This window comes from Amblyomma mixtum, chromosome 1, assembly GCF_055824585.1.
Source record: "Amblyomma mixtum isolate Tamu chromosome 1, ASM5582458v1, whole genome shotgun sequence".
In the NCBI taxonomy this organism is placed as follows: Eukaryota; Metazoa; Arthropoda; class Arachnida; order Ixodida; family Ixodidae; genus Amblyomma; species Amblyomma mixtum.
The window spans coordinates 8,151,174-8,172,709 of NC_143012.1; the positions used below are offsets into that span (position 1 = coordinate 8,151,174).

At 47.3% G+C, this 21,536-nt stretch overlaps 2 protein-coding genes across 3 annotated transcripts in view; one reads left to right on the forward strand and one right to left on the reverse strand.

Moving 5' to 3' along the window:
- Positions 1–5,057, forward strand: part of LOC149365399 (carbonic anhydrase-like) — an 82,695-nt gene extending 77,638 nt beyond the window's left edge. Inside the window, exons 10-11 of one of the 2 annotated variants that reach the window (XM_089542226.1) lie at positions 375–511; positions 4,393–5,057. In XM_089542226.1, coding sequence (XP_089398352.1) covers positions 375–511; positions 4,393–4,450 — 195 coding nt within the window. In that variant the 3' untranslated portion in view covers positions 4,451–5,057. The remainder of the gene's footprint in view (positions 1–374; positions 512–4,392) is intronic. The other variant, XM_089542217.1, reaches the window with a different exon arrangement.
- LOC149365400 (serine/threonine-protein kinase PLK1-like) lies at positions 2,819–20,856 on the reverse strand. Its single transcript, XM_089542187.1, has 9 exons — positions 20,511–20,856; positions 18,286–18,393; positions 17,881–17,997; positions 14,518–14,831; positions 12,862–13,061; positions 10,785–10,904; positions 8,683–9,028; positions 4,614–4,860; positions 2,819–3,148 (listed from the first exon to the last, which is right to left on the reverse strand). Exons 1-9 carry the CDS (start codon positions 20,622–20,624, stop codon positions 2,867–2,869), a joined length of 1,848 nt encoding a protein of 615 aa, XP_089398313.1. The 5' UTR covers positions 20,625–20,856; the 3' UTR covers positions 2,819–2,866.
- Positions 20,857–21,536: the final 680 nt, after the last annotated feature.

The following is a 21,536-nucleotide window of genomic DNA, read 5'->3' on the forward strand; positions in this document are numbered from 1 at the left end:
AAAGCCTCCCGCTCCTTCCCGGCGAGGCGGTTGAGAACTGTCGAGATTTGGCCTAAGCCTACCGGGCAGTGGCTACGCGGCGGCAGCGCGACTTCGCCCTTTCAGTGGTGTTCGGGTGTCATTTCCTAAGTTATTTTTGATATCGTTCGAAACTGACCATGTCTGAATGAACTAATCTAATCCTTCCTGCTTCCTCGTCGAACTGTGATGTCAGCTGGAATTCTCTATCAGCCGAGGCCTTGGAATTGCCGTCAAGTTAAAGCCTAAAACAAGGTCAAAAGGCCCAGCTATTACCGGCGCCTGATAACGTTGTGTTCGTGCCAGCTGTTCGCAGGACCTTCACCAACCACAGTGGATCTTCTCTTTTACCGCAGAAAGAAAGAACTTCCCAAGTGCCACTGCTGCCAGCTTGTCATCAAAGTGCGGTGTTGTCGGCGTCGCCTCTTCAAACGGCCAACTCGGCTTGCATGGACGAAGCCTTCCCAAAGCTTCTTCCACAGCAGCAGGAACGGTAAGTGCGTATACAGTCGGTCAGTTCTGCAACTCACAACGCTGAATTCGCGAATTCTATGCACAATGCTCGGGGTTGAGCTTTTGGGTGTAGATCTCGGCCGAAACTGAAACCATTTCTTTCGTGGTTCCAAGTGGCAAAAATCGAGGAAACACAATGTGTTTCCAAAGAATCCCGATGGCGTTGTAACTTGGCAGCGCATCGCTTCTACGATAGCTTGTATGAATGCGATTCTGCTTCTTGATGTGGAAGATCAAAAGGTATCAGAAATAAAAGGAACGCAACATCGTTTCCTAAAGCGACGAGTTAATGCCGAATTGTGCGACACGCGATACGCTCATGTATGCCAGTGCTCAACAGTTGGGAATTTCACACCAAGTGTTTGCGACAGCACTGGAAAGGCTTCCTACTTCTGCGTATGAATTGTGGCTTATTAAAGATGTGCGTGCTCAGTGGTGCGGACATGGAATGGCTCAACAAGCTGAGGCCGTCAGTAAAATTCCGTCCACACACATTTCATGTTAGAGTAAAAATGTTAGTGCAAACCGGCATCCTCTCCCGGCTAAGCTCCCCGGCGATCGCGAACCAATTGGTATGGAGGTTGGTCCTCTGCGGTACCGGCAAGAACGGTGCTTCTGATTTCTGAACCGGCAGTAATATAGCCAAACGGGCGAGTTGGTGGTACATATTGAAGACAAACAGCGCAACGACGCAGACAGAGTGGAATCGCTGAGAGACAACTTTGGTGCTTACTGCCCTACGTACTTTCTAGAACAGAGGATCGCTTCAGAGTGCGCCTTTCATTTATAGACCAGCAACAATTACGCGATCAACCCTCAGCTACGCATGACTGCGAGTTGCCAATCATTGCTTGCATCTGTGCCACCGCGACTGACACAAAAAATCTCTGCGGATAAGTATAGGTCGTTACGGGGTCTTCGTATGTGCGTTGAACGTCCGCGAGTTTTGCTATACTTGATGTTTTATTAGCGTGGGAACTTCGTTCAGGCCCGTGTACTGTGCGATGTCGGTGCACGTTAAAGAACCCCAGGTGGTCGAAATTTCCGGAGCCCTTCACTACGGCGTCCCTCATGGCCCGAGTCGCTTTGAGACGTTAAACCCACATAAACAATCATAAAGACAAAGGCAGTTTCAAAGGTCGCCATGAATATCTAAGAAATATGATACCCGAGCACCACTGAAAAGGAGCAGCCATGCTTTTAACGCATCGTCACTGCTGCTGCTGAATTCCAATTCCGGCAACAGAGCTACGTAAAATGTGTCGCACTGACAGGTGGCGGTAAGCCCTGATACTTTCGCATCACTTACGGCACAGCGGTTAAGCGATGCGCCACTTAGCAAGAATGAATACTTCCCACAAGCCTCATTTTTGCACAGATAGTTCTTTAAGAGGCTGTCGCTCTTGCACGAAGGCCTGCTGTTGTGCGAGTCATCTCCTTCTTAGCCATTTTCACTTCTGCTCAGACATTCTTTGTCCGGCGTCATCCTCCTCTCCCCTGCAAGTGGTGAGGAGGAGAGGGGCCGGGGAATAGGGAGACGGTTCCCAGGTTGCGGGTGCAAACTGGGAAATCCCCCTCCACCTGCCAACCATGGCTCCACGCAGACGCCACCGGACAGTTCTCGCCTTCATGGTCCTCCCAATGCTATCGCATTATTATCGAAAAGAAGTCTTGTGGTAAGCGTCCAGAGCCGGCCAGATATCTCAAAAAGTGTGACAAACATCCCGAAGCAGCAGAAGGAAGGGGATGTGTTAAATTCAGAACGAAAAGAGAAAGGATTAATACCCTGAAAACTGCACAAACCTGAATAAGTGCTCGGTTTATAGCGTATTTAGTGAAGCTAAAAAAAAAAGGCAGTGCGAATTTGTACGAACCATTTTCTCCTTTCTCGGGGTCGGTGAGGTCACGACAGTTGAACAGCCTTTGAGATGTGCTAAGCTATTGTTTGCGGCAACCCCAGCAAACTTACTATCCCCGCTAGTAATATGTTTTTAGTAGTCCTGCCGCCACTCGTAGCCGCCACTATGCCGCATTCCGGAACATGGCCCCTGTGAAGAATTGCGTAACTGATATGGTCAAACAGCTCTAGTGAAATTGCGTCCTGCGCAGAGTTTAAGGAGAGATGATTGTTTCAAGCAGGTGAAGCTCCTGCCTTGGATCGACGATTAGAAATGGCAGTCAAACTATGCCTATAGATGAAAGTAAATTCGATATTTGGTAAGGCTCGTGTTTGATATCTGAAACTGGAACGCCTTCATACCTTAAAAGCACAAGAGAAACACACATCTTGTGGCTTTTACGTACGATCTCGAATATTACGAGAAGCACGAGTTTTTTATTGAAACGCACAGCTGTTCGATGCCTTCGCTGCAGGATTTCTCGCAACGTCGTGACGCAACATGTTTTGATCAACGGCTTTGTTTTTCTGCGACGACGTGGTTGCCAGTCTATCGAGCACTGTGCGGGCGTACTTGAGCCTCAAGATCAAATCTCGTGGGCAGCCTTTCCGCAGAGTCTCGAGCCGGTATGTGTGAAAGACGCGCTTGGCATCTATGTACGACACCGCGGCCATTAACGGGCACAGGAAAATCTTTGTGTGGTCCTGGTGGAAATTTACCTGGAAGGAAGAAAGACGACTGCGTGAGGTTTGCTGCCAAGACAGGAAGCCGCTTCCACCATTTCACACAGGAAAAAAGTCGCCACTTAAAGTGTTTGCCCAAAATGTTAATAATTTTGGAGTACAGCACACTGCGATGAGTAAAAAGGTGATTTTGCTGAACTCAAAGTTCCACATCTCCTGTTGCATCCAGACAGTTCAGATAAATTCACTTTTCACCAAGACAGGGACCGCAGAGCGTGCAAAGTTTCACGTCATTCGTACCAATGGCAACCATTCGGGCAACACTGCGAAGAAAAATTTAAACGCTAGAATGCAACAATGCAAGCAAGTACACTCGCCGCGATTCTGCGATACTGACATTGTTAACGGTAGCTTGCAATGCACAAGGCACTTTCCGTGTCAATGCAAGAACGACAATCGCTATTATCAAAGCTTTCATCGATAAACGCAAACAACGCTATTCACGTGGTTACTTGTATGGCGAAACGATAGACACAGATGTATTCAAGACACGCGACTTCTGGTCATTTCTAACCTGTAAATGGTTAAAATGAACACCCTTCTATATGTTTAGGACCTTCAGTCGCGCAGCATGAGGACGCAAGATCAAATCCAGGACACAGTGGCCGCGTTTCGATGGATGCGAAATGCAAAAGATGCTCGTGTCCTGTGCGTTGTCAGTGCACGTCAAAAGATCTCCGTATGGTCTAAATTAATCCGGGAAACTGTACTACGGTGTCTCTCATTGACTATGTGCTGCTTTGGGACGTAAACCCAACTTGCTATGCCATGCCTTACCATACCACATTCAGACGAAGACGAGTCCTGCTGTCGAAAAGCACGCTGAGGCTACCCCATCCCTTGTTGACTTTGTGTTGCATACCATACCAGACCATACCATGGTGTATGGTCTGGTGATGGGAAATAAATCATTATTATTACGCCATGCCATGCCATAGCATACCGTGCCATACCATACCATCTCGTGCCATATCATACCATGCCGCAGGGCACTATATTAAACCATACCATTGCATACCATACCATACCATACATACCATGTCATACCATGCTATCATGCCATGCCATAGCATACCATACCATACCATATCGTGCCATATCATACCATGCCATACGGCCCTACATCAAACCATACCGTTGCATACCATACCATACATACCATGTCATATCATGCTATACCATGTCATACCATACCATACTGTACCATACCTTCCTCGCAGGACCCACCAACAAGAGACTAGAGAGACACAACCATCGTTACAACAGCGCAGCAAATAAATGTGCCCGGTCTTAGCATCTTCAGTTGTATGCCATTATTTGCGACGTCCTCAACGCTGGTCATCCATGCTGATTTCACTACTTGTGACGCCTTCGGACTTCTATGCTCTTTGGTTACACCTGAAACAAGCATAAGCTAAAGAGCAAGTGTTAAGGACTGCACCTGCACTGTGCCGTTAGTGAGGTAGAAGCAGATGGCCGGGCGTGTGCGCAGCCAGGTCCCCAGGCAGGGCAGCCTGACCAGGTTGTCGCCGTCCCGTGGACGGGAGTCCGGCCCCGCACTCTGCAAGTGCATCATCATGTAGTCCCTGAAGTACTTGAGGAGAAAGATCTTCTTCTCCAGGAACGGCGGGTACACCTCTAGGGTGTGGTAGCTCTCGACGCCGTCCGTGTCTACGAACGTCACGTTGCTGAAACAGAAGACGGCAGCTTGATGAGCGTGGTTACAATCTACAGAGCTGCGAAATCTGTTGACTGCTACTGGGAGGCCATTTTTTCTGGATCATTTTACAAACAGGGGATTGTAATTAAATACGACTGGAAAACGAAAGCTAAAAACGAACGGGAAACTACAAACAGTGCCTGCTTCTAAACATTAAAATGCGCGGAGGTTATTTCGACGCTTCTGTGAAAGCATTTGACACGTCCTCACTCATTAAGACAGGTCTAAGATGTTTCAGCTTGCGACTACTTTAATGAAGAATTAAGCGAAGAAGTCTTCCGGCTTAAAATAAAGTGACACTTAATGTGCGTGCAGAGTATGCGCTACTTATATCATCCGTAGGTTTGCGTAAGCGTAGTACAATGCATAGTGTCCCAACTGCAGTAGGCAACGCTAGAGTGAAGCATGGTTATCACGCGCTTTCACTGGAAGCAGGAAAACGTTGAATGCCTTCATTTTAGATATTTGTTTGTAAGGATCTGCTAGAGTAATTCATTTTCGGATGTACACACAGGAGGAGACTGATATGTGAAGCAGCATTAGCAACAAAAAATTTGCGCATTGAATTTCCTATCCAACTTGCAATTATTTCCCATTTATCTTTAACGGGCACTCAAACTGGCTGTACAACCGTACAGCCAGCTTGTAAAAGACTGATGCAAAGATAAGCTTCTATAGCAGGCAAGGAGTCGTGAAATCATGCATTTGTGATTGAATAATCCTTGGTGCGCTTGATATGTTCAGCGACGGCGTATTGGTCCCTTTCTAAACTTGCATACGAACTTTCTGCAATCGAGAGGAGGCAAGGTCGCATTTTAGTGTGGCAGCACAACTAAGCGCATTTTCCGATTTCGGGCATACTTACGTCCCTGAAGCCTGCTTTGTGACAGGAAACCCACCTGCCAACCTGTTTGTCCGCAACCTGCGCGGCGCGCACACCTGGCAGAGCCTCACCTGGGTGAAGGCTCTCAAGGTGAGGGCCTTCAAAGTAAAGATCTTCAGGTCAGAGGCCTTCAGGGTAAAAGGTATTCAGTTGTGAAGGCCTTTAGGTAAATGCCTTCTGGGTAAAGGCCTTTAGACCAAATGCCGTTATGGTACAGACCTTTAGGAGAAATGCCTCTAGCAAGTAAGGACCTTGAGTTCCCACCGTAATTTGGTCTAAAGACCAAATTAAAGAAAGGTACTACTTCTGCTCTGTGGAGGAAAAGACACGAGCCAGAAGAAGACGCACTCCAGGCGCTTGTGTGTAGCTTCGCAAAGCATGTATCACCTACCTATACATGCCCAAACGTTTGCGTTTAATTCCTAAACTTCTGTTGCTGTAGGAGCGAAATCGATAGCGGCGAAAAGAACACGCGTAACTGTCCCACTGCGTGTAGACGAACAGCGTAATGAGAGAAGAAATTAAAGGGAAGAAAAGAAAGGTGAGAGACACAAAAACAGATAAAGACTTCGCACGCTTCGTGCTGGAGCCACTCTTTCATTGCACTCTAATTTTACCTCTTGCCTAAGCGACACGACGAATTCGCCAAGATAGCCACCGCGGTGGCTCAGTGGTTATATTGCTCGGCTGCTGACCCGAAAGACGCGGGTTCGATCCCGGCCCCGGCGGTTGAATTTCTTTGGAGGAGAAATTCGAGGCCCGTGTACTGTGCGATGTCAGTGCATGTTAAAGAACCCCAGGTGGTCGAAATTTCCGGAGCCCTCCACTACGGCGTCTCTCATAGCCTTAGTCGCTTTGGGACGTTAAACCCCATAAACCAAACCAAACCGAGTTCGCCAAGATAGAAGAATTCGGCGAACAAACGTACAAATAAAGTGTGCAAAGCTTCATTAAAAAAAAAAGTAGGCAGAGACACTTAAACCTGCTTACGTGTGAGGAGGCGTAAGCCCGCCCGCTCACTTTGTTAACACTTGCTGGAATTATTATAATTCTACTCGCTTTCGCCGCATCGACTCGAGATGCTGCTGGGTACGCTAATTGAGATGCTCGATGGGAGACAAGAAGACGGCTTTATTTGCATTCAAGCCGTTTATGACTGCTTACGTGAGCTAATTTCGCGAAGGCAGTCGCCGCGGTACCGCGGCCCGCACTCCGCCTTAAGGGCATGACGCGATAGCTAATGGCTTAATGTCCATATATGCAGAACTGGCCTTTCTTGACATTCATAGATCCCTGAGAGTCATCATACCACTCTTGGCGCAGAGGTGCAGCGGTTAAGCGAGGCGCCACTGCCCTGCGATGGCAGGTGCTGCCACCGGTGGGACTTGTGTGACACGCATTGCTCTTCCCGAAGGACCTCGCGCGACCAATGATTAATTTAACTGCCACCTTCCAGGTTGCATCAGAACGCCATCTTTTATGGGTACCATCGAGCGTCAACACACACACACACGGAGAGGGGTTTTCGCTGAATGGGGCAGGTCAGGCTTATGCCTTAGAAACGTGGGCAGCCACTTGCATTTTATAATGGCTCCATAGACGAGAAAAAAGCTCAGTGCTATATTGATTCGCTTAACCCATATGTTATATTTAATGAGACCCACAAACGGTTCACTCTTAAGACCGCATCAAAGGCATTAGCGAGCAGCAAAGCAGAAATTTGGGCGAGTTGGTAAGTATTCATGATATTGTTCACAGCGCAACAGAAACGGGAAAAACGAGGGGTTGTGTACCAGGTTCCCTTTTCATGCGGGGCTATGTACATCGGCCAAACCGGCAGGTGTGTGAATAAGCGCCTGTTGGAGCATGAAAATACTAGAAAAAATGAACCCCTTTCCCACACAGGCGCCCATTGCAGGAACTGCCAATGCGAGAATATGAAAGATCATGCTGAAAGGAAGGCAAGAGGTGACCCCCTTGCACAGTCTACGTTTCTGTGCAAGGAATGCAAATGCGCACCGGATTATAAGAACACGCGTATCCTGTTCCGACACGGCGATAAGGTAACATGAGAGATCATGGAGGCCTTTTATATTCATCAGAAAGGCAGTCTATGTATCAGCAGCCCTTCGATTGCCTTATCCGAGAGGGAGTTGAGGTATCTGAACTCCCACGTGCCTTCCAGAAAACGTCTGTGTGCTTGATAAGTGTTTCTATATATACCCCTTCTTTTCTTCAATAAAAACTAGTTGATAGTCAGCGCTTGTGTGTGTTACTCTTTCGTTTTTCCCGTTTCTGTTGCGCTGTGAACAATAGCATTAGCGAGGCCCGCCGGCACAAACGTCAAAGGACATTTCGTGCCCCTGTTCTGGACTCTCACCGGTCAACAGCAATGGAGGCAGTTTAAATTAAGAAGGTATACGCACAGCCAGCATTAATGATTCAACATTAATTGAAGCACTGGTCCTTTCTCCCATTCGTTCCCTTTCCGGTCGGCTTCAGGTGTGGCCACTCTTAACTGTGGCATAAAGAAAATTTCATCGAACACGCACATGCCCGGCTGCGCAAGCATAATGTGTTGCTACATGATGGTTTGGTTTTGGTTTTATGGGGTTTAACGTCCCAAAGCGACTAAGGCTATGAGAGACGCCGTAGTGGAGGGCTCCGGAAATTTCGACCACCTGGGGTTCTTTAACGTGCACACACATCGCACAGTACACGGGCCTCTAGAATTTCTCCTCCAAAGAAATTCAACATGACTGCGGTCGCGCGTTCAGCCCTTCAACTACTCGGAATTTCCTTCCACTATACAGTTGGTGAGCGGCGCCCTAATCTTTCCCTCCCTTCAATTTCGAGGCCTTGCTCGCGTCTTTTCGCAGACAGAAAACAGGCAACAGAGAAACTTACGTGTTGTTGCTGAGCAGAATGCCACGGGTGTTGTCGTTGAACAGCACGCCAATGCTGTTGTCGCAGAGCTCGTAGGCGAGGCCGTATTTTTCGGTGCAGTCCATCCACTTGCTGACCCAGAAGACGGGCGTCGAGGCCGGGTCCTCCACTTCATCGGGGTGCTCGAAGCTGTGCTCGGGCGGCCGGGCGTTGAGCAGGCGCCGAAGAAGGCGCTGCAGCTCTTTCAGGTGGGCCTCCCTTTGCCCTATTCTTTGGACAGAGCCCGACGACACATCTGCATCTGCACTCGGCATTGATGCTGCAGTCTGATCCGGCACTGCATCTAGTGTTCCACTCGATGCAGTTGCTGCACAGGGGGGGGGGGGGGGGGGGGGGGGGGAGTGCGCAGTCAACATCTTCAACCTTCGAAATAAAGCACTGATGCTTTTGTAATATGCTAAAAATTAAGCCCTCGTTTATTTAACTTTTTTGTGTGTTAACAGTTTGTACTTGCCCTTCAAAGCGGGCCGTACAAACTTTCCTGAAACGTACATCTTAGCCGGAAGTGTATTCATGTTTTGCGAACAATGCCGCACATTGAAGTTGAGCGTCGTTCAAGAGGAAGTCGGTTGAATTTTCTCGTTACCATCGTTTAAGTGACACTGGCAGCATGTTTTAGCAAAAATCGATTCTATAGCTCTTCCTGGCTGCGTCAAAGATAGAAAATTGAACTTTAAGAAAAAAAATGGCTGTGGCTCAGCTTGGTTAAGCCCGGTAATTGCGAAAGCAATATCCGTAGCTACGCCATGGTTCAGCTGGTAGTGTACTGGTGCTGGTGCTTGTGGTTAAACTTGTGGTGATGCATAGGTTATACAATCCAATCTAATATAATCCAATCCAATATAAACCAATGCACTCCAATCTTTACCTTACATAAAAGCGCCGTTTTCGGCGACAGAAGCTCCTTTGTTAGGAACCCGCAGCATCATTTATAATGCGTACAGACTGAAAACTCGAGGCTATGAAACAGGCATTTTAACGGACGTTCCAACAGCAAGCGTGATAGTGATAAATCGAAGTTATACTTCATTCGGACCAAAAATCTGCCTCAAATTTGACAGGGCTCCGGAAAAGGCAAAAACAAAGGAATATAAGCCAATCATGCACGTAACAACAGATGCAGTGTCACTCAGAAGCATGTAAATGCTAAATTTTCTGCGGCAATTGAATTCACGTCAACGCTGCTCGTCCTCATCTGGGAAACGAGGACTTTAACCAATAAATAGGAACTAACACATGCCAAACCGCGGAGTCTATCGCACAAGGCAGCAAACCTTTGCGTAAAGGAGCACAGAAGTCTAACAAGAAACCAAGTACACTTCGGTGGTTTGGCTGCGCCTCCTCTTGTGGATGGTTCCTTAAAGGAGTTATCTTGGCTCCCAGCTCTGCGACGATAATGGTATGCAGCAGCTGAGACAACTCCCTACTCGACAAACCGACAGGCCAGTGATCCAAACCCAGTCTGATGAGTCAGACCTACATTTATTGTCTTAGCAACAGGAATAAAACTACTTTATTGATGTGTTGTCCTAATACTGTGTCAGTTCATTGCAAAGAAACATGCGCTGATTAAAATAAAAGAATTACTATTATGTGGTGACTACTTTTCGTGCAGCTGCAGCGCAATTAGGAAAACTCGAGTCACGCTGTATCTTCATGAGATAATTATATTGCAATTTACTCGGACCTAGAAGAAGCATTGCACTTGAAAAGAAAGCCAAATAATTTGCTAATTTATTGCGAAATAACTTTAACCCCACGTCGACTCAGTCATTAAACACTTTAAGCATGCCGTGTACTGGGCTGCCATTACCGTTACCGGAGTATAGGGAGCCCGCGCGCAGTCACTGCGCATGCGCGGATTCGCTTGAGGGCGCCAGATGGCGCCAGGTACCCGGGAGCTGCGCGGGTGCCTTCCGTATTGAACCAATCAGCGCGTGCGTACTGGCGGGCTTCCAGTGCTCCGGTAACGGTAATGATATCACAGTACACGGTATGCTAAAGGTATCTATTAGCCAGCAGTGCCACACGCAAGCAACATGCAATACCGTTGGTGAACTAACCACTGCCTTCGTTCTTTTCCGAAAGAGGTTTACGGCCATCGGGGGTCAAAGTAATGTTGAGCGTGTCGAAGCGCGGCTCCGTCACCAGGCAAGACGTTGGCAAGCGTGAAGGCAGGGGCCCTAGAATGATAAAGCATCAGTCAATGACTGTGGCAAATGACAAAAAAAAATCGCGTATTTCTGACTGCGTTCAACAGTTATTCTGCAAACGAATGAACTGAGTAGAGGCCGACAACCGGGCTAGACTCACAAACAAAAGAAAGTTATCGATTATTCTCGTCGGCCTAGAAGAGGTATCAGGAAACAATACTTTGCAGTTGAAATTAACCAGGTTTAAAAGACGAAAGGAAATTAGGGCCATTTTATACATGATGAAGAGGCCTGTAAAGCAGGGCATTGACGTTGTTTTCTGCCTCCTTACAAGCTTTCTGGCTTATGCGCGCCCATCTCAAGAGGCAAGTAAAGAAATCCTGTTTGACATAGCATGAGAACCTGTTCACGCCATGTGCCACGCGCGTTGCGTGTAAGTTCCCGCTTACCTGTGAAGGTTTACATCGGTCAAAAAGGCCGATGTATCAATGATTGGCTACGTGAACACAAGTCCTTGGGCTCTGCTGATGGAGCGAATTTGCCCCGCCATTGCAGGGAGTGTAGTTGCTACCCTCTGTTCGAGTAATCTTACCATTCTTGGCAGGGCTAGAGGCAAAGATAAGCGCGAAGTTCTAGAAGCATACTTCACCAGTATGCATGGCGATAACTGTACCACTTCAGTGTGCTTGCTTGGTAAAGAATTTGCCTTCTCAGATCGCCGGTGATAGATACGTTGCTTATCTTCCCTTTGTTATCTCCGGAATGGGACCATAATTCTGCCAGGCATGCCCATGCTAGCCTTACTAGGGGGTTGCTGTTTTCATTAAAGCACAGTTGCTAGTCCAGTCGTCGTGATGTGCGTCTCCCTTTCGTCCTTGTCCTTTCTGATTGGCTCTACTTCAGGCTTAACGCAATAAAGCAACACAAATATATGCGCTGTCGTCGGTATGCTATGGTCAATACTTGCAAAGCCTTGCTTTGCTATAGCTCTGGAATCCAACATAATTTTATCTCCACTGGCTGCAAATTGATTACCGTCGCATGAAGTGGTTGGCTTAGCCGTGATGACCCTCAAGATACACAGCATCCATCGGTGCTGCGAAGATACTTCGGTTTCATCACATTAACGACGCAAATGTGTGTGGAACGCCGCCTTTGTTCTTAAGTGTCAGTGTAGTTAATAAAAGGTTTGGTTTGGTTTATGGGGTTTAACGTCCCAAAGCGACTAAGGCTATGCGAGACGCCGTAGTGAAGGGCTCCGGAAATTTCGACCACCTGGGGTTCTTTAACGTGCACTGACATCGCACAGTACACGGGCCTCTAGAATTTCTCCTCCAAAAAAATTCTAGCCGCCGCGGCCGGGATCGAACCCGCGTCTTTTGGGTCAGCAGCCGAGCACCATAACCACTGAGCCACCGCGGCGGCCGTAGTTAATAAAAGGCAAACATGAAGTTGTGACGTCCGCCTATCAACTAGGACATAAAGCTAACACATTGTGTTTCACTGTGCACATTTTATGCCTGAACGGAAAAGCCTTTAGCATAAAAACCACTTTCTGTCAAGAAATTGATGCCGTAACGTTCGATACCTCAGGCGTTCATATTCTGCTCGGGAAATGTGCATAATTGGTGTTGCGCTGCTCCCCCTACCCACTCTCCTCACACCCTCTTCGACGTTGACAGATGATACGGTTTGGAGCCCTGCTACATGACTCGATAGCTAAACCTTGTGGTTTTGACACTTTTGGCGAAGGTTGTGCGTCTCTTAAACTTTATGGGTTTCATACTGAGGCTGTTTTAAACAGCAGGTCATCACAAAACAGACACTGTTCGTTAGCCCTAAAAAATCCTCCATGAAAGGTATAGACGCGATGCAAGACATAAAGTGGCTCATTATTTTTACTTTTATGGTAATTCCAAAGAGGTCTACCATCCCATACGTATCGCTTCCCTGCAGTGCGTGTGTATATCGAAAAACAAAAACTTGCCACAAGTTAGGAAGTCGTCCTGCAGAATGGCCTCGATGTCGGGCCTCTTTTCAGGCTGTGGATGAAGCATCTTTCGGATCAGGGCTCTGGCCGGGGGGCTCACCGCCAGAGGGATGTGGTAGTCGTTCTTTTTTATGCGCACGTATGTATCCTTCAGCGTGTGGGTCTCAAACGGAGGATATCCCGCAAGCATAGTGAACCTGCAAAGAACGGTCACATACCGGTTATTCGGCTCCGCATAGCTGCATACTTGCCATGACAGTGAACCATGCTAGGTCGTCTTTAATAAGCGGCACATCCACAATGGGCTGTGAAAGTTGTGTCAAGATGAAAAGCAAACTTTCAGAATGCAAACAATACTGTTGGCAAAGGCTCAGGGTGAAGAAGGGAAAGTGCAGCAGTGGAAAAGCCAGCGGTAATGTTTGTTCTTACAGTGATAGCCATACGGAGATCGTGTGTGGGCTTCGAAGTCACTTTTAGGAACACAAATGTTCTCTCTGAACAAAGAAGATTGCCGAGTTGTTTGCCTGCACGATAAGACTTGATGAAAAGTGCGTGTTTCTGGGCGAATTGGTCATACATGGTTAAGCAAAAGTACTGCGCAAAAAAAAAGAAAAAACACGGGCGAGAAGACGAAAAGGATTTTATTGAGAAGAACATAGATAATTATATCGTCATGTCTGCAAAATATTTACTGTGCGCATGCAAGAAACCTGCTTTCTTTCTGATACAGCTTTATCAAGATGTCGCTGATAAAGAATGAACAAAAAGGATGATTGTGTCAGCGACACCTTGATAGAGTTGTATCAGAAGGCAAGCAGGTTTCTAGCATGCGCGCAGTAAATATTTTGGCAGACATGACGACATAATTATCCACGTTCTTCTGAATAAACTCAGTCGCGAGTCTGCGCCCGTCCTTGTCGTCTTCTCGTCCGTTTTTTGTTTTGTTTTTTCACAGTACCCTTGCTTAACCAAGACTTGATGAGTTTACGTGTTAATCCTTGTGCTAGGAAAAACGGTTGTTTGCTTAACTTTTTGCAGTTTTGTTTTCTAAATGTCCGCAGAACCTCACGTATGTGTTGCTTGTAAAAATGCTACGCCCTGCTGTCAATGTTTGCGGTGGTACCATCCATGTGTACTACAATCAAGTTTTAAGAAATACTTCAAAGAGTAATGCTCGAACAAACTTGTCAAGACGAAGTCACGGCCATTTTACTCTTTGTGCGAAAAGTGCATGCTTAGTCCCTTCGGTGCAGTAAGCCTCAAGCAACCTTTTCATTTGCGAAAGCGGAGACACAGCCTGGTGAAATGATGGAATCAGGATATTCGGCAGACTTGAGTGACGAAAATTTTCCAAGCTCAAGTAGCCAAGGAAGGTGCTGAAGAAAGCTTTTTTGATATCAACGCTAGAGGCATTTATCCTACAGGGGCATTGAAGTAGCTGACTATGATGATAATGACGATGCATCACTTGACTCATTTAAAATAATTTTTTTTGGTGTCCTGGCATAGGTTCACGAAAATTTTAAGCACAGTGAGTAACATATTAGATTGAATTCGGTTATGTGGCCTTAGTTTTGCAACAGGTGGGGCCGCTTCGCCGCTCTTTACAGAAGTCAATAAGTATGAGGACGCGCGATGGCTCATTGGACTCACAGGATGCACCCAATGGACCAGATGTCGACCTCATAACTGTGCCCCTTCTTGGCCAGGATCTCTGGGGCGATGTTGTTGGGGGTACCACACAGGGTCTTCTTTCGCTCCCCCTCGTAGTCAAGACGGGTGGCAAGCCCAAAGTCTCCCACTTTGAGCTCCATGCTTTCATTGAGCAGCAGGTTGCCAAGCTTCAGGTCACGATGAATGACCCGCTGCTGCACCAGATACCGGCAAGCAAGGAGGAGCTGGTGCAGAAAGTACCGCACCTCTGGCTCAGTCAGGGCCAGGCGACGCCGGTGCACCTCCATCAGAGACTGGAAAACATTACAAAACGTTTGTGAACCTAACGTATTGAAACCGTGGCACGTCGACTATAGAAGGCACCTGGTACCCAATGAGCGCCCACAGCGACTCCTGAGCGCGCGTGTTAGCCATAAACCGAGCGTCAGGCTTTCTTCTGCCACTCATGTCTCGGGGAGTAGAACCCAGATTTGAATTCCCTGTGCAGATTTGTCATGTCCCCCGACAAACAAATCAATGGATGCGTCAGTCCACCACTCAGCAAGCCACTAAATCACACACTGCTGGACTTATGGCTTACCTGTATATTAGTACGTGCAATAAATCATACCCTGCTGAAAAATGTTGTATGTGCAATAAACTCATACAGTTTATAATACAAATATCATACCCTTATCATACAAATCATAGAAAATTATCATACAAATGTCATAGATTTCTGTAAAATCATAGTCATCATAGAGATGTCATACAATATCATACAAATTGCATGATATATCATTCAGATTGTATGATATTCTATGATGAAGCCTCTATGAGGTTATTGCATCATAGAACTCTTTTTCAGCAGGGTATTCACCCACTGGAGTGATCGCGTGCTTTTCTTTCTTTTTTTGTGCCTGCGGGGATGAGACGAAGGTAATCCTCGAAACGTATTAACCAGTTCAACCCTGCGTAGCGTCCAATCTTAAAGTGCCCATAAAAATGTCTACTACAGGAATTGACTATCAAAAGCTCTTTGGGCCTATTGCAAGTCCTTTCGGAGTAAGGTGCGGCAGTCGATAATAATTAATCAGCGGGCACCAAAGCAAGCCCACATGACACATATTTCGAATCATTCTTTTGATATCACAATGACTCGAGATGAAAATGATCAGCTGGGATTCGAACCAGCACTTCGACAGTTATCATAATCAAACTAAAGTACACTATGCGACAAAGACCCCTCCCAGTGAGCTACAATTGGATATCTCCAATGCCAGTTGTCGCCTTCCCATCCCTGCAAATTTTCCAATCTCACCAGTCGACATGACTGTGCTGCCCACCGCTACGTTTACCTCCCCTTAATATCCACTCCGTTAACCCAAGAGACTATCGCATTACATGCCGTAGGCTTGTCCACATTTTATTGATCTATGCCATAATATCAATAACTGGCGTTTGTTCATTTACCTACCCTGCTCTATCTGTATCTCTCAGCGTTGTCCATACATTTTGCTTTGCGCAGTTTGCCATGTTATTCTCGTTTCAACCTAAATTTTTTCATTATCCCCCAAGTTTCTGTCTCATAGCTGAGTGCTGGACAACTATTATGTGCTTTCCTCTTGAGGAATGACGTTTAGCTGCGATCCGTGACCCGAGGGTACCTGCACAAACGGTCTCCACCCATTCTAAGCCTCCAGCCTATATCACTATTATGGTCCGATATTCTCTTACAACTTCAAATGCCCCTCTGCCTTTCATAAACCATTCTTTCTTTTCCATGATGATTGCGAACTTTTATGGCGCAAGGGCATCTGGGGCCGAAGAGCGCCGTGGCACAAGATTTCTTTCTTTTACACAAGGTGGGTCAAAGACCCAATCCCTAAGCATTTCACCCTAAAGAAGCCGAGCGCCAGGCCAGGGGAAAGCTTGTACCCACTGTATCACCGGTGGATACCCGGCTTCTTTCTTTTCCATATTATTTCCATTTTTAAGGCGAAAGCCTTTAATGTCTCATCGTTGTAAGCAGAAGTTGTCGACAGAAATGTCGCGCTTTTCAGTTGGTCCAAACGGTCGTGACGTCACAGTGCGCCAATTTCAAACGGGGCCAATTGTACTTCGGCTAGTAACCATGCGACCAATTGAAGGGATCATATAGTGATGCTCGAAATAAGTGGGACTGAGCTTAGTTAGTTGCCTAATTACCCAATTACCCTAATTAACTTCTCTAGCCAGGCCATATAAATAAACAAAACCGAGTAGGAAATTGGTCGAGCCCGGGAATCGAACCCCGGTCTTCGGAGTGCGAGACGAGCATGCTATCCACTCCGCCATGCCAGCTCGATGGTTTGGAATGAGCAAAGGCGCGTCTAGTGAATACGGTGTCTTCGCTCACTGCCATCCTCCTCCCTTCCCTTCCGGCGATACAGATACATTTCCTTTCCTCAAAAACCAATTTACCGACGAGCGAGGCGTAGAACTGAATGGGCGATGGCGTTCTATGGACTCCCTGGCAGCGTTGCAAGACGCTGTCGCGTTCCACTCTTAGAGGAAGCTTAACATCTTAACCACACATCAGTGACCGCACTTTAGGTCAAAAAAGTGCACCCCCTTCCCTGAATTTTGATGGGTGTCCACCGAGATATGTGAGACAGTTACTGCGTTAATTCCTTTCCTCAAATACAATTTTCATTTTCATCATTACGGGCCATCTTTGTCTTTCTTCTTTCACTCCCACTTTCTCCCTTCCTCTACGGTGCGGTTTAGGTGTCCACCGAGATGACAGAGAATTACTGCGCCATTTCCTTTCCTCAAAAAGCGTTGTGTTCAAACGGCAAGGCATCGAGCCGAACGGATGGTGGCGTTCCGTGGACTCCCAGGCAGCGCTACAACACGCTGTCGCGTTCCACTCCTAAAGGCGAAGCTTAAGCGTCATTAATTAGCATTTAAATAGTATTCAGGCATTAATCAGTAATTAAAGATTAATTAGTGATTTGTCACCACTTAGTAATTAGTACTCAATTACATTTGACGCCACCAGTGCCACAGAAGCAGTCAAAGTGGTGCGGAAAACGCTCTCGCCTCTACGCACTTTAGACAGTCAAAGTGCCCCTGAATTTTTTTAGACAATCCATTCTAAACGGAATAGATACGTAGATATTCAATGATGGAATCTTTTCTGGTAACATTAAACAAAATTTTCGGGTTTCATGTTAGTCAACATTAAAGCTTTAGCATAAACGAAGTGCGAAAGCCTGAGCTACGTCGCTTTCGAACGTATCATTTCACACTGTAAGTGCATCACGGCGAAGGGAATCCTGTCCCCCCCCCTCCGAAGAAAAGCTGCAAAATGGAACATACCCGTTTGCTGCACAGTTCCAGAATGATATACACGTTGTCCTCATCTTCAAAGTGCCCATGAAAGGCAACGATGTGTTTGTGTGAGAGGCTCTTGTGTATTTGGATCTCGTGAGTGATCTGCAAGAGCCGGACACAAGCTATAAATAACAGTATCGCAGCATGAAATGTTACAGATATAGCAATTAAAAAAAAAAAACTTTAGTCCTTATAAATTCGAACATTCAAGCTACAGAACCTATGAACTTCAGCAAAGCGATGTTCATGCATAATATATCCCAAAATTTAAAGCAATAACTGCATCTCACTGTCTTGCTCATTTATTTAAACACTACTGAGTATGTTCAAGGGCAAGAAGTAAGAGAAGGACAGCAAATGCACTCAAACAAGCCCGCATACGATACATACCTTTTCCCTTTGATGGGTGTCCTTGATAAGTGCCTTCGAGACAATCTTCCCGGCGTAAGTCGAGGTTGTCTCCTTGTCCAAAAATTCATAACACTTTGCAAAGGCGCCCTGAAAAAATTAAGAACCTTTTGGTAGGCATAGTTTTTTTTTTTTTTTGTACCATGCTGTCGTGCTCCGCAGAAATTGCTTTTTGAAGTTTATTTCAAACCATGCGTGCGTGCACGTGTGTGTGTGTGTGCGCGCGTGTGTGTGTGCGTGTGTGTATGTGCGTGTGTGTGCGTGTGTGTGCGTGCGTGTGCGTGCGTGCGTGTGCGTGCGTGTGTTATACGCTTTACGGCTCTCACTGCTAGAATACCTAACTCTTACTACGACTGCTCACATCCCTTGACACCATGCCGAGCTGAATTAGTTTTTCTACGTAGTGCGAATAACAGTTTTTTTTTTCCCCACAGTCACAGTCAAGATATGACAGTTTGCCATGACAGTTTTAATATTATTAGTACTATACAAGCAATACAATGTGATGTTGCCACGATGTCTACTGCCGCGGGCACGTGGCCTTATTAGGCGCAGCGAAGGCACGGACGAATTATCTCGCATGTGTACTCCTACTTTCGAAACTGTTTGCGAAATGGAAGCGCGAAGCTGCAAAGTTTTTGAATGGTGCCCGGCCAACAACCACGGGCCGTCTGATTTCGACAATCACCAAGTGCGCGTGTTGCAAACGCCGCCGCCGAGTAGCTCTTTTACTGCAGCAGAAAAGCTCAGTTATTAACCAGTCCGCGGCTAGAATCTTCATCCATCTTGCTGCCTCCTTGCCGTCACTGCCACATAATATTATGCGAAGCATATTACTAGAGGTACACTACAGCCCTTCGCCGGGGTTACGCGCCGTGCAGACCACGTGGTACAGTGACGACACACCACGTGACATACCACGTGACACATGACGTCACGACAGATCGCCGTCACGCGCTGGGAGAGGGAGAACGATGCCATCGCCCAGACACCGGAATGTCCTCGAGCCGCATTCCCGCGCATTTCGAACGCGCGTACACACTCGGTGTAGGTGAAACGCTCGCTCCACCGGGCAGGCGGACGAGGCTTCCGTGGCAATCCAGGCGCCCACCCAACGCGCGTCTCGGGGTTAGTCGGCGTTCCGCTGTAGCCATGCCGTTGTCTTCCCCCACGACGAAGGCTTACCCACCCTTGCTCGAAGACTCAAGTCGCCAGCGCCCAAGCAGGACGACCAAGAAGTCTTCATCTCCGCGAATCTCTTGAAAGAGCAATAAAAGTTTTCTCTCTCTCTCTCTCTCTCTAGTGGTTGTATTAAAATGATCAAGTATTCAACCAAGGAAAGTCATGTATTAACAGGCCTAGCCATCAATATGCTTCGCATCTGACCAGGGTTAACCAAGTTAAGCCTCAGCCATTTTTTTTGCCACAGAGTGACCACCTTTTTTGATGCACTTCTGAGCTCTTTTTTGTTCACTGAATGCTGACGGTGTAGGCGAACTTATCGCCTTCTTTCACCCCACAGCGCAAGGTATACCTAGAGTACATGCTCGCACAAAGCAGTACGTTTGTTCGCTAAGCACTGCAATCAGACATGCAGAAGTCTGAGATATCCAGGGCTCTTCGCGATAGTGCACGCGGAGCAATGGGGCCGAAATCCACAGACGCTCTGATCCCAACGCTAACGTGATACTATCGGACTGTTCAGCTGCTCAGCTGTTCAGCTGAACATGAGTTCGCCTATAGTAAGCGGTTGCCTTTGAAGGCTTTTGTCCGCCTGCTTGCCTTGCCAAAGTCAGCTCCACATGACCTGGTAAATTACAGTTGATCAAGTTAAAAACTCCCGGCTTTGTTCGAGAATACATTGGTTGAACTCGAGCAAGAACTGCACACTGAATGTGTTAGCTAGACGTGCGGTCTTGAACGAAAGAGTGCTGCTACACTTGGCACCCTTGTTCGGAACGAAGCGCTGGCTACTATACTGTTGTATCGCCTCTCCCCACCTCCTCAAATCCGGAGATCGTAAGTCCAAATGAGCATTACACTCATGGCAATCCTCTACGAAGGTATCACACCAAAAGAAACGCGAAAAGAAAAGGAACGCCGGGATTCTGCATACCGAGCAGTATGCCTTGCGTCAACTTCAGCAGTATAGCATGAAGCTGCACTGCGATAAGCATAGATCAACTGCCAATGTCTGAAATGCCTACCTTGCCAAGGAATTTGCCACGCACGTACTCTCTTCTCGATTTGCTGTCTGTGATGACCTCCGGAATGTCCCTGCTTGCGGTGGCACCAGTCTGGGTCGGGAGGGCGGACGTCATCGTGTAGTACAAACGGCAAACCTAGTGGCACCAGCCCAACTCCGCTCGAAGAAACGGGTTTCAAATCATCCCAACCAAAGGTTCCAGAACGCTGCGCTCAAAAGAACGAAGATGTCATTGGTCAACCCGAAAGCGAAATATTCTGCTCATTGGCTGCGGGCCAGCGCGAGATTATGCCACGTTGGCATCTCCCGCGAGCGCATCTACCTCACGCGTCACACGTACGTGCCAAACACCAACTAAAGCGCCCGCTTTAACTTCTTTTTAGACCGCAGCTCTTTGGCGCCCGTTTCTACGTTTAGCGGCGTCGCCGTCGCCGTTGTCCATTGTAACCAGCAGTGGACACCTTAATCGCGCTTTAAGCTGCGAAACCGATGGAGCGGGAGCTTGGAAAGCAGAGGGCAAAATTGGTAAAAAAGATTTTTGAGGAAAAGAAATGGCACAGTATCTGTCTCAATTCTCGGTGGACACCTGAACCAGAAGGAAGGCGCATAGCTGCCCTCTTGGAACAGTGGACACCTCAATCGAGCTTTAAGCTGCATGCATTGACATTGACAGCGTTGCGCTAGAAACGCGGCGCTGAAGCCATAGGCCGTCGGCGTTCATTGTGTTCATTGGCGTTGGCATTGAAAACGTTTTACAGGCGCATAACTGCCCTCTTGGAACAGTGGACACCTCAATCGTGCTTTAAGCTACCGGGCGGTAGTGACAGATGTGCGCTGCATGCGTTGGCATTGACAACGTTGTGCCAGATACGCGGCGCTGAAGCCATAGGCCGTCGGCGTTCGTTGTGTTCACTGGCGTTGGCGTTGACGTTTTACACTCCGATCATTTTAAGGAAGGGAAGTCATATACCTTTCTCCCCGGGTCAGTGGATGCCTGAATCGCGCTTATAGGTACATACGTGGGGTG

Coding starts and splice junctions, on each gene's coding strand:
- LOC149365400 (XM_089542187.1), bottom strand. CDS start 20,624: ATGACGTCCGCCCTCCCGACCCAGACTGGTGCCACCGCAAGCAGGGAC. Junction 10,905..12,861: donor GGACGACTTCCTAACTTGTG/GCAAGTTTTTGT, acceptor TTATCATTCTAG/GGCCCCTGCCTTCACGCTTG. Junction 4,861..8,682: donor ATTCTGCTCAGCAACAACAC/GTAAGTTTCTCT, acceptor CTTCTGTTTCAG/CAACGTGACGTTCGTAGACA.